Below are 14,287 nucleotides of genomic sequence, written 5' to 3' on the forward strand. Positions count from 1 at the left end.
CTGTTCCTGTGTTATTTGAAGAAGCTCCACAGGAGTAGGTTTAAATGGGTTCTTTAGAAAAGAACAATGCAGGAAATGCTGAAAACTGAAAGTGGTAATTTTGTACTACTAACAGGGTATTGATGTCTGTGATGCAGGATGTTGCTATTTTCACAAACAGGAAAGAAAAAAAAACAGCAGGTAGTTCAACGAATGACAAGTGTGTGCAAAATGCAGCGTTTTAACTAGAAATCGCATTTATGGAAGTAAGATTTCACTCAAAATGGCAATAAATGTACGCGTGATACACGGTTGTGATCAATGAAAAGCCAAGTCATCAAATTCTTTGCATATTTTATTTTCTTATCATGATTTTTTTTCCAACTCACACGTCATATTTTACATCTTTGCAATAAAACATGAATACAATAGTTTTTTTTTAGGGTTTCATAGATCCAAAAATATTTAACCTTTTTTTGGATACGTAAGTTGAACCTGTCGATAGAGTATGTGCATGTGCGCATTTGATCAAGATGGCTTCACACATACGGTACATCTCACATTTCATCCTCTCTCTCCGCCCTCCGCCCCGCCTCTATCAGCTACAGAATCATGATATTGCTTACAACTGTGAGGTTGTAAAACTTATAATCACAGATGAGCTCAACGTTTTAAATACAAACATCAATGCACAAATTATCCCGTAGGAAAATGGACCTAAACGAAATGGCAGCCGACCAGAAAGAACCAAGCTAATAAATAATGATATGTGATTGGTGCAAAGTGCAAATACAAAACAAAACTTTTACATTGATTTGATTCTCTCTCTTTTTTTTCTTTTTTTTAAATAATCAACAAATGTGGGTAAGTGAAAGTTTGCGCTTCCAGTCTTATTCAGCTGATCAAGTCTCCCGCCAAGCCTGAACCGAGACTATATGTACATATTTGACAGAACGATCACCAAATATACAAAGGAAATCATGTCAGTCTTGTGTTCGTCATCCTTGGTGGCACTGGTAAGACCTCTTTATCATTACCTTCCCTGGCAAAACATTTACCACCGTTATTACCATCAGCCTTGTCAACATTATAATAATTATTACACAGTATTTTACATACAGCAAGTCATTAATAAATTAAAGGTGATAAGCGCAGTTCGTGTAGTGAAAGTAGAAGTGTAGACTCTGAAGGAAGCAGAGCCTTATTTACATAAAAATCTGATTTAAGCCTGCTGAGGGTAAAGAACAAAAAAAACCTAAATGAATATTCAAAAAAAGAAAAGAAAAGAATAAAACAGGTGAAATTAAACAAGATTAAACAATTTTAAAAAAATTAGACCTTCCAGCAATTTTTCAAGGGTGAATTTAAGATCAAGCCAATAGCACCTGTTTTTGAACAATGGGTAGAGCTAGTTCATTTCTGACCATTTCTTATCAGTTTAGATACATATTTCATTAATTATCCACCCAATAAGCGATGTGCTGGCATCTCCTCAAATGAAAAGTAAAGAACAAAATGAAAAGCCATAGCCAAAAGAAAAGAAAAGAAAACCTAGGATTTCTTTGAGGAACAGCAAATGTACCAGTCCTGTGAGTGGTACAGGTATGAAAGACCTCTACAATATCTGCTCACCTTGCCTCCCCCTCCCCACTCTGCAGTCTTCTTATTCTATTAGCAGGTTTTGGTGTGTATCTTCTGGGTATTAAGTGTCTGTGGTTACACACGTGTGTGTGCGCGTACATACACGTATGCACAGAGGAAGCAGTTTCCACCAGCGCCGTCGCATCCTAAAATCAAGTGAACTTCACAAGGGAATACAGCCTAAGGTCCGGTACTTGTTTTTCCATCGTCTCTGAACCTGTAGTTTCCCCTGTGCTGCAGATACACAGCAGAATGCATCACCTCCTCGCCTCCCTCCATCGTCCTCTTCCTCGCACTGTCCTCAGTACCTGTTCTGGTGTTCGTAGTGCCAGCGGTTGAAGTCTATGTTGAATGCCACAATGCTGCCAGACGCCATGCCAGTGATCAAAGTCCTGAGGGCAGAGAACACAGTAAATCACATCTGCGAACCATCGAAACTTTTGCAATCACATCACAAAGGTGACGCAGTCTTTGTCCTCTTCCTGTTTTACCTCTGGTCGTGTGATAGGTCCATGGCACGGATTCCGGCATCACAGCCCGGATAGATGTAAAGCTGTTTGAAGTCACACGCCTGCCACACCTCAACAACTCCATTATCGCCTCCTGTCACCAAATTCTGCCCGTCACTACTTAGCAGGATTGCCTGGAAAAGAAAAAAAAGAGTCCAAGTTAAAAGAAGCTCTTGGTTTATGGCTGAATAATGCGAACACCAGTGTATGAAAATGTTTGCATTCGAGTAACCCTGACAGCTTTACCCGTGTCGAATCGTTGACCTCCATTTGTGCCAGCAGTTTTCCATTTATGCTGAAGTTGCAGAAGCGGCCTCTCTCATAGTAGATGATGCAGTGTCCCTCGCTAGACACCGAGATGAGGCGTGGCTGCTGGCACAGCTCTGGACCCTCCAGGGCTCTGAGCAGGTCCCCTGTGATAGTGTGGACGAGGCACGGGCCCTCTGAGGGAAAAGATCAAAGCAAGATAGTGTAAAGCTTTGGCAAAAGCAACATTCACTGTGATTAACGTTCACTGCGTCCACGCCACTGTTCTCTGATGTGCATCTTTTATAATTAAATTAAATATTTATTTGCAAATAAACCTCTTCTGGGCAAAGACATATAAAGATGTACAAACCTTTGGCTCCACTAATAACCAATCCCAGCTCCGCGCAGACGGACACACACACCACCTCGTGGTCATGTCCTGTCAGTACTGCTCTGGGAGCAGGATAGTCACCTGAGGAAAACACAGTTAAGAGTCAAACCACTACATTTGCAGTAAAAATGTTTCCATTGCTGTAAATATACAATAAACATGCTCTAATTATTCAACTTAATGTTTGACCTTGAAGCGCATTCATGCACTCATGTCCCAAACAACGACTAGTTAACTTGCACACATTCTGTATCCACCATTTCACCACTCACTGTTGTTAGGGTTGTCCCCTATAATATGGTGCCGCCCACTCCAGTACCACAGAAGAAGAGTGGCATCTCTGGATCCTGACACGATGTAGCAGTCTCCTCCAATGTAAGACTCTGACCTAGCCAGACACGTCACCACATCCCAGTGGCCAAAAACTATCTGGGTCAGCTTTCCTGTGGAGAGCAGGGAGGTAGACAAGTTTGCCAACGTGTGTGTGCCTCTCCTTATCAAACTCCTGGAAGGCGACGGTGGGATAAAAATGCTTCGTGATGATAACTTAATCAAGCCGTGTCTCCTTTTAAACCCGAGGATCAGTAAAAACAGCATCTACCTCCATGTGCCTGCATGTATTTCCAAAAAAGCCTGCATCTCTTCTATGTAATAAATTAATAAACATGCAAAGCAACGACTCTGACAGAATCATAAATTTAAGCTTCAAAAAGGAAGCTGACAGCCTCGAGGAAATGCTTGCTGTACTTAGTGCTTGACATGACTTATAAATAATACAAAAACCAACCAGTTTCTGTGGAGTAAACACGGAAGCTCTTGTCCCAGAAGCCGCAGACGAGGATGTAACGGTTATCAGCAGTAACCACAAAACAGTGTGTGTTAATTTGGATGCTCTGGTCCACCAGGTCAGTGATCTGACGCTTGTTCACGCCTGAGTTGTTTGCTACATGGGAAGAAAAAGATGTAATCAGGCTAATGAGGGCAGAAAAATGGAAAATGGTTAACAGTATATCTAAATTCCCGATGCATCACGTGATGCTTTTGGCCACAGCTCCCCCAGTGATCTGGAAATTCCCTTTATCTACTTACAGAACATGTGTATCAAAACTATGGTCTGCAACTGCTTATATAAAAACAAGAGCTGCATATAAGCATCTGTGATAAATTCTGCAATAACCTATAATATTAAAAACTCCTTGATTCAGATCTGCATCTGGGCCACATCCCACCTCTGGTCAATAAAATACGACATAAATTGCATCTATAACTTTTTGAATGGATAAAATGCTGTGAATATGTGTGAGAACTGACCAATGAGAGGGTCCATCTCAATGGGCAGATGATGAGCTTGTTCTAGGGAGTATCCTGGAGCTCCACGGAGGCCTGAAGGGTTTGAGGCACAAATATTACACAGTCATACATACGCACATCTTCAAGTGGTGAAGAAGGCCTGATCCAGTGCTCTCTGATGGGAGCTCTGATGCAAGCGTACATTAAAAATTAAGTGCCTCGTGTGGCAGTCGGTACTAAAAGCCACTTAAGCTGCCCGTGATCCTGTATAATCACATTACCATGATTAATTACACGTAGTCTGTTGCGCTAATGAGGTCATTAATAAGGTTAATTGAAGCTTTAATTAACAAATATTTCTATGTCAACATCGAGGGTGTGAACAAAACAGGACTAAAGGGCATTATGAAACAACAAGAGCAAATGCTTCAGGCTCAGCTGTAAGTATACAAGCATTACCGGCTTTGGGAAATCAGTGGCAAAAATTCTTTAATAATTTAAATTTTACACGGACTTCCATCAACGTACACTCACCGACAGTGTTGTGCCAGCGGTTTACGGCGAACAGCCGGCTACATGTGACCGTCACGGCTGCTGGTATGCTGAGGTGGGGGAGCGTGTTGGCCGCGACGTGTGTCACGGGAGAGTTGGAGGGAAACTTGAGCACCATGATGACATCCTGCTGCATCTGATCCTTAAACATCAGAGGGCTCTGGGGAAGGAAACACTGGTGAGACAGACAGAGAAAGAGAAAGGGAGAGAGAGAAAGGGCAAGAGGGTAGGTTGGAGGAAGGGGGATGGAGACGAAGGGAGAGGGACAGACAGAACAGATGGGACAGAGGGACGGCAGGGGAAACGGTATATTAGTGGGAGCACAGGGTCAGAGCAGGTACACACACTGAGGGTGGCTCTAGGTCTAGGAAAGGAGGCGGATGCACCGGTTGCTGAGGGCTCGGGGTCTGACGGGTTTGGGTTGACATTGATGGCTCTGATGTAGAGAAGCAGAGGCCTCATGCTGCTGAGAGTAGCAGGGACTACAGAGAGGCTACAAACACCATTACATACTACTGTATGTAATAAAACTTCAAATAGCTTACATCTTGCTAATGGAAGCTATTCCTCTCGGAGAATGCGGACTAAAAATAATTGATGCACTGGGTAGAAATGTTTTAAAAATATGATAAATAAATGAAAACAATGAAGATTCAAAGCACTGCTAGCTCAGTAGCTCTGCAGCGCTCCTACAGTTGACTTGGTGTTTTCATCAGGTGTTTGTCTGTAAGTGCGTGCCAAGATGTGCTAAGGCTGTTGAGGTATCTCACCAGGTGCATGGCGGAGGACCGAGGTGGGTGTGGCTCGATCAGCAGCTGGGAGGGCACCTGACCACTAAGCTGAATCTGGGCCTCAATCAGCTGGAATCAGAGAGGAAGAGATGGGCTTACCACGCACAAGTTCGATTTCTGCACTTTAATGATAATCGTCAACAAACCTCACGCTGTACAGCATCTAGATTGTCTAGGTTGACTGCTCCCTCGTAGGATAAGAAGTTGAACACATTGAGAGCTCGCACCGCTTCTGGCCCTCGCTGCTTGTAGCCAAATATTAGATCAATCCACTGGTGAAGCTGGCACGACACGAACTCGCTCTCCAATGCCTGGAGAGAGGGAAAGAATCAGAGAGAGAGAATATTCGCAGTTTATCTCCAGATTTGAAGGTGAGGCAAAGAAAAAAAAGAAACAAAACTTCCAGGTTTAGTATTAAAAAAAACAAGTCTCTGTTTTTCTCACCATGCGGTTAATGCGAACAAAATCCTCGGGTTTCTTGGCCCAGACGGGAAGCTCCACATCACTTACAGGAACTGCATCTTCGCGCATCCCGAGCTCATATTCATTACTGTTGACGAACATCTCGGGCAAGTAGTAGAACTCTGGGATCAGCTCCTTATGGACACGAGCAAAAACACATTGTTCAGTCACTGCCTCTTTTTGAGGAGCATGCTGTGCCATGTGGTGGCTTAACCTTGCTTAATGTCTGCATATCTTACTGGAAAGGAGACACAAATGATATTGTAACTGATTTTGAGTACATCATAAACAAAAAAGCACAATTAAATAAATAGAAAAAATAAAGACCTGAAGAGTACAGCCTACTTACGATGGGGAAATATTGTTCTTCTGCAAAATTACCAGGTAATTAAACAATACCGAAAATTACTTAAGCAGTACTTAAAATTACTTACAGTATAATTTGTATCTCCTTTCCAATAAAACAGAAACAATTTCGGTTAAGCCACTCTATAATACAGCCCACACACAGGTACAGCCTACTTGCTCTGTAAGATGGCAAAATATTATTTTGTTTTCTGCCAAATTACCAGAAAATTATGCAGTACTTGAAAATAATTATGCAGCACTTAAAATTACTTACAGTATAATTATTTCTTTGTTACATGTAAAAAACCAACTCGTTATTTGTTGTTTTAGTGGAAGCTAAATTTAATTTCAATGCATTTTCATATAAAAAAACATTGAAATTGTTATATTATAAAACGAACACCCCAAGATCAGAAACAAACAGCCAACAAACCAAAATCACACAAAATACCTAGCCTGGTGAACATCTAACAATCCACCCTCTGCACTCTCAGTATAATAACAGGCTATGCTGCTGCTTTAGTTAACTGGATCTAAGAAAAATCCACATCAATTATTGACGCTCCTTTAGCAAATTATTATCAAATATTTCACATATGGTACTTTCAGCTGCTCCCTTATTTCCCAAGGGGTCACCACAGCAAACGGCTCCACATGTCTGATCTGGCACAGATTTGTCACCAGATGCCTTTTCCTTCCCTGCAAAACTCCCATTTATCCTGGAGTGCGACCACCGCTGACTTGCAAACCCTTAAAACTGGGGTTGTGCCTCCTCCTGGAATTAAGCTGAGGACCTTTCCTCATATGCAAAACAAATATGTTAACCACTTGAGGCCATAAGGCCACTTCTAAATACTTTCAAATTGGAAATGAAAGAAGAAAATCATAATTTCATGCTCCTGGTGTTAGGTCTCAGTGCGGATGGATTTTATGTTGAATACATCTAGTCCAACAACCTCAAACCAGTCACTTCAGTAGGTTGTTCCACGTTACCTTCACATCAGCCGTGTCCCTCTGGCAGTTCCTCCACGAGCGACCGATGCCAGAAAAGGCTCTCTCTGGATGGTCGAACTTACCATCATTAGCGCTGAGGAAAAATGTGGTAAAGGGCTCCTACAGGAACAGAAAACAGACACGTTCATGTGAAAAGCAGCCCTGAGTGTCTGGCGTGTGTTTAGTTAGCTGTTTCCAGTTTATAAGTGTGTTAAGTAGGCACTCACTATTCTGAGCATCCACATCAGTGTTGAATGAGCTGTGGAGTATAAGGTTGTGTAGTGGTGAGGAGGTGCGCTGTCGTCATCCCATGTCTCGTAGCGCTCAGCATAAAATGCTGCTCGTTTGGGATTCAGGGCACCGATTGGCTAGAAGAAATCAGAGAGAAATAACTGGATGAATACTTTGAAGAGAAACCACACATTAGCGTTCTTCTGCATAGCGGGGTGTATACGCTCTTGGTGGGGATGTGATAAGGAGAGATTTGTGCTATTCCTTGGTACATTATGTACCGTAAATGCTATTTTGTGACTTTGATTCATTTGAGTTGATAGCATCTCCAAGTAGCACACACGCAGGAAATTGGAAAAGGTGCATAAAGAGTTTTATGGGTGGGAGCTCTAACCTTGGAAAGGTCTCTGAAGTTGCCCGGTAGTGTGAGATCGAGCTCCTCTGAATCATAGTTGGTCAAGACCCAAGGAAAGACAGGGTACTGGTTCAAATCATTATACGTCCTCCCTGCAGAAGACACAACAGCCATCAGCGACAACAGTGTGGCGTTAGTCTTGTTATAAACTGCAAGGACACACACACACACACACACACACACACACACACACACTACTCTTAGATTATAACAAACTATAAAATGTCTGTGTAAATGTTACTCTGGGAAAAGAAACGTTGCTATAAATATTTTAAAATCTTACACATCCATTATGCCGGACTCGTGCTGAAATATTAACGAACCGCTGAGCCCAGATGAAATGTTATACACACATTAACTAAAGACGCATGTTTTTAGTTAAAAAAAAGAAAGTCAAGCAGAGAGATAAAAGTACAAACTGTTGATAAATGATGTCAGGAGTTAAACAAATATTCACTCAGTTTCTTTGTGTGCTTCTGACACTTACTCAGTATCTCAATATGTATTAAAACAAGTGGTTTTATTCATTTTTCTAAATCTGTTTTCTAGTATATAAAGAACAATTTGGCAAACTGCAGACAAAGCATTCATCTTATTACAAATCTGTCACCTTCTTTGTCTGCCCTCTTCATTAAAGTGTTTATAGAATCACCAATGAAGGAAATACACAATGGAAGTGTGCGTTTTCTATCCTTGGCAATCGAAGCAACCAAATAAGTTTAAACTGCTAAAAAACTTCACAGTGAATAAGAAATGTCCGTATGACTCAGCAGAAATGTTTGGACATATCAGCCAGATTTGTGTGCTTGACCGATCTTCTGTTCACACGTATATCATTGACAGGTCCAGAGGTAGAAGAGTCAGCGCTCATTTAAAGTGGACTTCACCTGCAATAGTGTTGAGGAACATGAGGTACTCAAAGTTAGAGATCTCTCTCCGCTGCCAGCGCTGCGTCATGTTGGATGACTTGAACAGCTGGCGAGGAGTGGCCAAGGAAATCCGCCTGAAATGTACACACACACGAAATGTAATTCTCCATTTATCAAATCTTGGCATTGCCCTTCGAAGACAGAGCTGTGCATACCTGGCCTGTGGCAGACCATAACTCGTTCCTACACCGACCCGCGGGAGACTGTAGACAACCCGTTTAACGGTGGCCTGGTCGGGGAAGTTAAACATCACAGATGCTAGAGGGAGAACAAGATACAGTTAATGCTGATTTAAAATGAACCACTCACTTAACACTGAGCTAATATCCAAGAGTACATTTAAACAGATCAGGTAGTGTAGTCATTCTATACTAAAGCGGGTTAATTGCAGTGTCACCTGTGAGTATGATCGTTTCAGTAAGAACTCTGGAGACTTACTTCTGTTGGCCATGAAGACTTCTAGTCCAGTGTTCTGTAGCAGGTATCGTCTGGAGAACACAGCTCGGATCTCACTGAACATCCATTTGCCATGCAAACCCTCCGAGTAGGCAAGCACCTAATGAAGATGCACATTATTGGGAAAAAAAGCACAAAGAAAGACTTATAAGTTAACCCTGTAATTTACCGGTTTTCCTCCTCTCTCTTTCTGTGCACTGATCACTTATAAAGAAAAATGATTTGTTCTTACTTTAGGGTCCATCTTCTTAAACGCAGTATCTTCTTCATCTACCTCAAAGTAGATCTCAGTAGTAGTGATGGACAGAGTGCCTCGAGCCACCACCACTGGTGCTACCAACTGAGCTGGAGTACTCAGAACCACCGGACCTGTGGGGACAAATTCAAGGGTCAGGCATTACTATCGGTAGTTATACAAGTATCCGGGTCATGCCAATAAGCATGATCACAGGAGAATATAAAACAGCACATTAGGGTCATTTCATGTTAGTTAAGATTGACCAATCATTGGCTTCTTTCCCCTCTGTTGGAAACAACCGATCGGTTATGAAAGCCAGGGAGGAATCACTGGATTAAACAAGGTGTTTGATCTGATTTGCATCAGTTTTTAGTGAATTGTGATTTAATCTTCTGTGAGATAAATCAGCCAGACGGTTAGATTAGCTGCAAAGCTTTCAAATGTCAAACTTGCCTTTGGAGATAAAAAGTCTCGGACGAAAACGTACTAAAAACAAGAGTCAGAGAGTTTATTGTTCAGCTGGACTGTAACAAAGTCTGTGTGTGTGTGTGTGTGTGTGTGTGTGTGTGTGTGTGTGTGTGTGTTTGTTTGTTTCTTACCAGCGAGGTTATCGATCTCTTTTTCCTGCAGCAGACTAACAGCGTCATCGTCTCCCTCCAGCATGAGCTCTGCCTCCGGGTTTTGGGTGACCACCGACTGACTCCGGAAATTCTTTTTTTTGAGTCCCTTCTCCTCGTCTTCTGTACCTGTTTATGTTTAAGTGAGCATGTTAGAATATGCAGGAAAAAAACAAAACAAAGCAATATTTGTATGTTAGTAAACATTACTGACTGTACTCATCGAGAGCTTTGAGCGGCATGTCGGCGTGAGTAGATCCAAAGGCATTTCGCACGAATCTCCGCCTCCTCCTGAGGTCGTCCTCCCAGTAGTCTAGACGCCAGAAGTCGTGTAATTGGCTGAAAGTCGGGAGGAAAAAAGATGAGCAATTTCAGTTGAGGCACTTGTCTAAAGACAGAGATGACGTTATATGTGACATTTATGCTAAAAACCACCCAAACTAATTTCCTACAGTCTAAAAGGTTCCTCGTTATTAGGATAAAGGGCATCATTTGACCATGAGGGCTTTTCCAACTCTACAAACACCAATAACGGGCTTTTAGATAAAGAGGAAGAACAAATATTGTTGAGTTATGAACTGTAAACAACCAACAGTTTCTTTAATAGTGGCATAACGGATGAAGGATGGATAAGGTTAGATGTTACATGTTACATCACATGTGGCCGCCAGCCTGTAGGAAGGTCTGGATGAGCAAATGCTGAAGTGCATTAAAACAAAATAAGGACATCAGTCTCTTGATGCTTCCAGGCAGTAAATATATTAGGAGTCAGATACTGCACATTTTTATTACCCATTTCATTAATTTATATCAAAATCTGACTCCTTACTCATACTCCTGCAGGGATCGCTCGTGAGATTACACAGTGATGGTCTACCTCTGTGACATTGTTCCCCATGCTCCGTGCTTATTGGTCAGGATGTTGAGGATCTTCTGTTTCAGCTGGTTAGCAGTCACATGATCTCTGTGCTTAGCGGCGCTGATGAGGTGATCACACATTTTCTCCTCCTCCCTTCGGTCTGCAGCGTACTGCGCACAGTTAGACTGGAGGAGAAGGGGACGTGGAAAGTTAAACAAGGACCAGAAACAGTAAGACCGTGGACCATTACTGTGACGAGGACATGGTGCTAACAAGGAGTCAGTAGGTGATCAGATGAGGATCCTTAGTATTTACACATCAGGCCGATACACGTGTGGATAACTGCTTATCTTATATTGCACATATGCTAACAAGATTTATCTGAAGTTATTCCGAAACTGTCAATTGCAATCTAATGTAAAAAAAACTGTAAAAAATGTTTATATAAAAAAATATACTGATAGTCCATTTACTCTTAAATATCAACAATTAGTTGATTATCATTTTCTTGGAGGATCAAGGCTGTTTGTCAACCCTGAGATGAGAAAAAACTGAGTTTTCTGTTCCAAAAAGAGTTGAATAAAACTTTGAGGCATTTATTGCGGTAACAGACTCTGTGAACCTGTCTGCTGTCTGGTTTTAGTTCCTCATTTGTAAGGCTGATAGAAAAATGAATAGCAGAGTGAATTCATCGCACAATTTTACGTCTTTGCAGACATGAAATCCCAATTATATACGGTATTAGCTTCATGTTATATTTCACACAAGTGCTTTTATGATCAATCAGTCAATGATGTCAGCGCATAAACAGCAATCAGTGGACATCATGGATTTATGAACAGTTTAAAATAACAGGCTACATCTTTCTAACTCCGTGATTCTTTGAACAATAATGCAGCTGTTTTTTCTAAAGAAAAAAAGTGTTTTTTCAAGTCACTTCACTTCAGTGACAGAAATATTTGCAAATGTTTTAAAACTAAAGTTTAAATATTAAATTTAAACACAATAATTTGTGATGCTGTAATCGCTCACAGTGACAGAAAAAGTGGGAGCATGACAATAAAACAGAACGAAACTTTGTAAAGTTAAACAGGCTGCAAATATATGCCTCGATATGCATCGATTATACATTGATATGCAGTTACTAGATGCATAATTTGTAAAGGTTTCAGTGTCTGAAAATTCACAGTTTGAAAACTTTGGGGCCATTTCCACTAAAAATCATCTAAATCGGTGATACTGGGTGTAAAAATTTGATTTAGAAATCAGTGTACGGTCCGACACTCAGCTGCGGTCATAAGCTGTGGGTAGTGGCTTATCCACAGGGACTGCTGACCCAAACCCAGACGATGGTTGAATTGACTCTTTTCTCATAAGATAAAAGTCATGGCCCACACCGACTCACACTCATATTCCAATGGATAAAAATAAGCTCTGCTTATTATTTACTTGTTGCCATGGTGACTCTTGGTATCAGAGCTCCATTAATGATGGCTTTTTGCTCCATTACTTATGCATGCTCTTAACGCAGAGTTTACTGACCTTATTTCTGGAGCTGAAAACTTAAATTTGTCCAACCCAGAGTTCAAAGTTAGTTTGTTGAACCTGTTTTCTGGAAAATGGACCAGATAAACCTGAACAATATTTACCTGAAGCCCTCACAAAACAAAAGGACTTCACTTATCTGCACTGCTGATTTTTTTAAAAACGTTGAAAACAATACATATCGTCCAGTTTCTGTGGCTTCTTGCTCGCATACATACAGCAAGTGACAAACAGAAGTTGTATTTTGTGCTTATACCTCAAATTCAGCATGTTTGTGTACATCCTCAGCCCTCTGTCTGTTCAGGATGAACTCTGCTTCATTCGCAACGCGCACAATATGATCCTTCATGGCATGGCACAGGAGTCTGGCAGTGGGAGTAAGTGGAAAAAGAGCAAAAGAATAAAATAAAATGGAAGGAACCATCTCTATTTAGAGAAAACATAAATTCTCAACAAGATGGGATGTGCAGCAATAAGAATGGCTAATGATTTCAGCTAACATCTGCTTCATTTTCAATGCAATGCTGTCGTTTTCCACTTTGTGCTTTCTTTGTTGGGTTTGCACTGATACTCGGGTAGTTTGGAGTAAAAAGGAAAAGCAAAACTGCAAGCACTGAAATTAGACCGGCTCAAATCAGCTGTAAATGTAATTGCACAATAATGATTCGACTTCCTGCTGGTCACACATGGCACTGTGCACTTATCCTGGCAAGGTTCTCATTAGGGCTCTATCACACCCATTAGTTGTTAAGCACTGATACAGAATTAGTGTTAATGTGTGAATTACAGAGTGATGTGCTGCGATAATCATTAAGTGTGATGGATTACCTTCCCTCATTGATAAGCTCAATGAAAGCGAGTCCAGCATTCTTCTGAATTGAGTTCTGCCACTCCTAAGTGTAGAAGAGACACCAAAAAGAGTACGATGAACCACAGCTGGGAGTAAAAAAGGGTAAATGATGAACAGGTCATGCCATGCACACACCTCTACGGGTCATTTTATACTGGTTTTATTCATGTTCTAAACATGTAGTCAGTTTATTTTGGAGACTAAAGAATGTTAATTCATTTACTGTTGGTTTTACAATGGCTCATGAAAGTGGATCAGAGCATCAGAATGACTAGTGGCGCAATATACAATTACCCAAATACTTCAATAAAATATGAAATAAAACATATGATTTACAAGTATTTTACTTGAGTGTTTCTGTGCTATGCTGCCTTCTACTTCTGCTCTCCATTTCTTTGTTTTAAAGAATTAAATTGTAATCCTTGAACACTCACAGGTAATCTTACTACGATACACAAAATCTATGTTTGGGTGTCTGTTTGTTTGCAAACTCCTCTTAGCTCATCAGGAGTTGAGCAGCCAAACTTGGCATGCAGGTACATCTTGGTGCCCCGATGGTTCTTATCCATATCAGACACTATGGCGTCATCATGTTGCCTAGCAACAAGCTAAAATAATCCATTTATGCACCTGTGAAATCTTATAAAATGTATCATATAATTTTGTCACAAACACATTTTCTTTATATTGCCAGAATCTAAATTAGCGTACTCCCTTCTGAGTCACCTGTGCTAGATCAGAAAGGATGCTATATTATGATGCTGTTATATTGCCTAGCAACCACATCTACCGCCCCATTTTTAAACATTTCTCAAGTTTATCAAGTAAATCAGTTTGGAACCAGCACCGACAGGCCAAACAATATTATAGCACGGGCATGCAAATGCAATGCAATGCAAAGTATATACACATGTAGTATCTACTACAGCTTACACTACATAT

The 14,287-nt window shown here is 41.0% G+C and overlaps 1 protein-coding gene across 16 annotated transcripts in view; it reads right to left on the bottom strand.

The window, feature by feature from the left end:
- Positions 1–321: 321 nt before the first annotated feature.
- nbeaa (neurobeachin a) overlaps positions 322–14,287 on the bottom strand; it is a 101,235-nt gene continuing 87,269 nt past the window's right edge. For 9 of the 16 annotated variants that reach the window (XM_080307571.1, XM_026183058.2, XM_080307570.1 and 6 more), the window contains 23 exons: positions 13,324–13,388; positions 12,752–12,860; positions 10,969–11,135; positions 10,306–10,430; positions 10,074–10,220; positions 9,469–9,605; positions 9,219–9,336; positions 8,936–9,038; positions 8,739–8,854; positions 7,831–7,943; positions 7,433–7,573; positions 7,206–7,325; positions 5,847–5,999; positions 5,549–5,713; positions 5,382–5,471; positions 4,594–4,786; positions 4,081–4,152; positions 3,557–3,712; positions 3,042–3,212; positions 2,749–2,850; positions 2,376–2,572; positions 2,112–2,263; positions 322–2,012 (listed from right to left, as the gene is read on the bottom strand). In XM_080307571.1, the coding sequence (XP_080163697.1) occupies positions 1,922–2,012; positions 2,112–2,263; positions 2,376–2,572; positions 2,749–2,850; positions 3,042–3,212; positions 3,557–3,712; positions 4,081–4,152; positions 4,594–4,786; positions 5,382–5,471; positions 5,549–5,713; positions 5,847–5,999; positions 7,206–7,325; positions 7,433–7,573; positions 7,831–7,943; positions 8,739–8,854; positions 8,936–9,038; positions 9,219–9,336; positions 9,469–9,605; positions 10,074–10,220; positions 10,306–10,430; positions 10,969–11,135; positions 12,752–12,860; positions 13,324–13,388 (3,003 nt within the window). In that variant the 3' untranslated portion in view covers positions 322–1,921. The remainder of the gene's footprint in view (positions 2,013–2,111; positions 2,264–2,375; positions 2,573–2,748; positions 2,851–3,041; positions 3,213–3,556; positions 3,713–4,080; positions 4,153–4,593; positions 4,787–5,381; positions 5,472–5,548; positions 5,714–5,846; positions 6,000–7,205; positions 7,326–7,432; positions 7,574–7,830; positions 7,944–8,738; positions 8,855–8,935; positions 9,039–9,218; positions 9,337–9,468; positions 9,606–10,073; positions 10,221–10,305; positions 10,431–10,968; positions 11,136–12,751; positions 12,861–13,323; positions 13,389–14,287) is intronic. The other 7 variants (XM_026183062.2, XM_026183061.2, XM_026183055.2 and 4 more) reach the window with 3 other exon arrangements.

This window comes from Astatotilapia calliptera, chromosome 10, assembly GCF_964374335.1.
Source record: "Astatotilapia calliptera chromosome 10, fAstCal68.1, whole genome shotgun sequence".
Lineage (NCBI taxonomy): Eukaryota > Metazoa > Chordata > Actinopteri > Cichliformes > Cichlidae > Astatotilapia > Astatotilapia calliptera.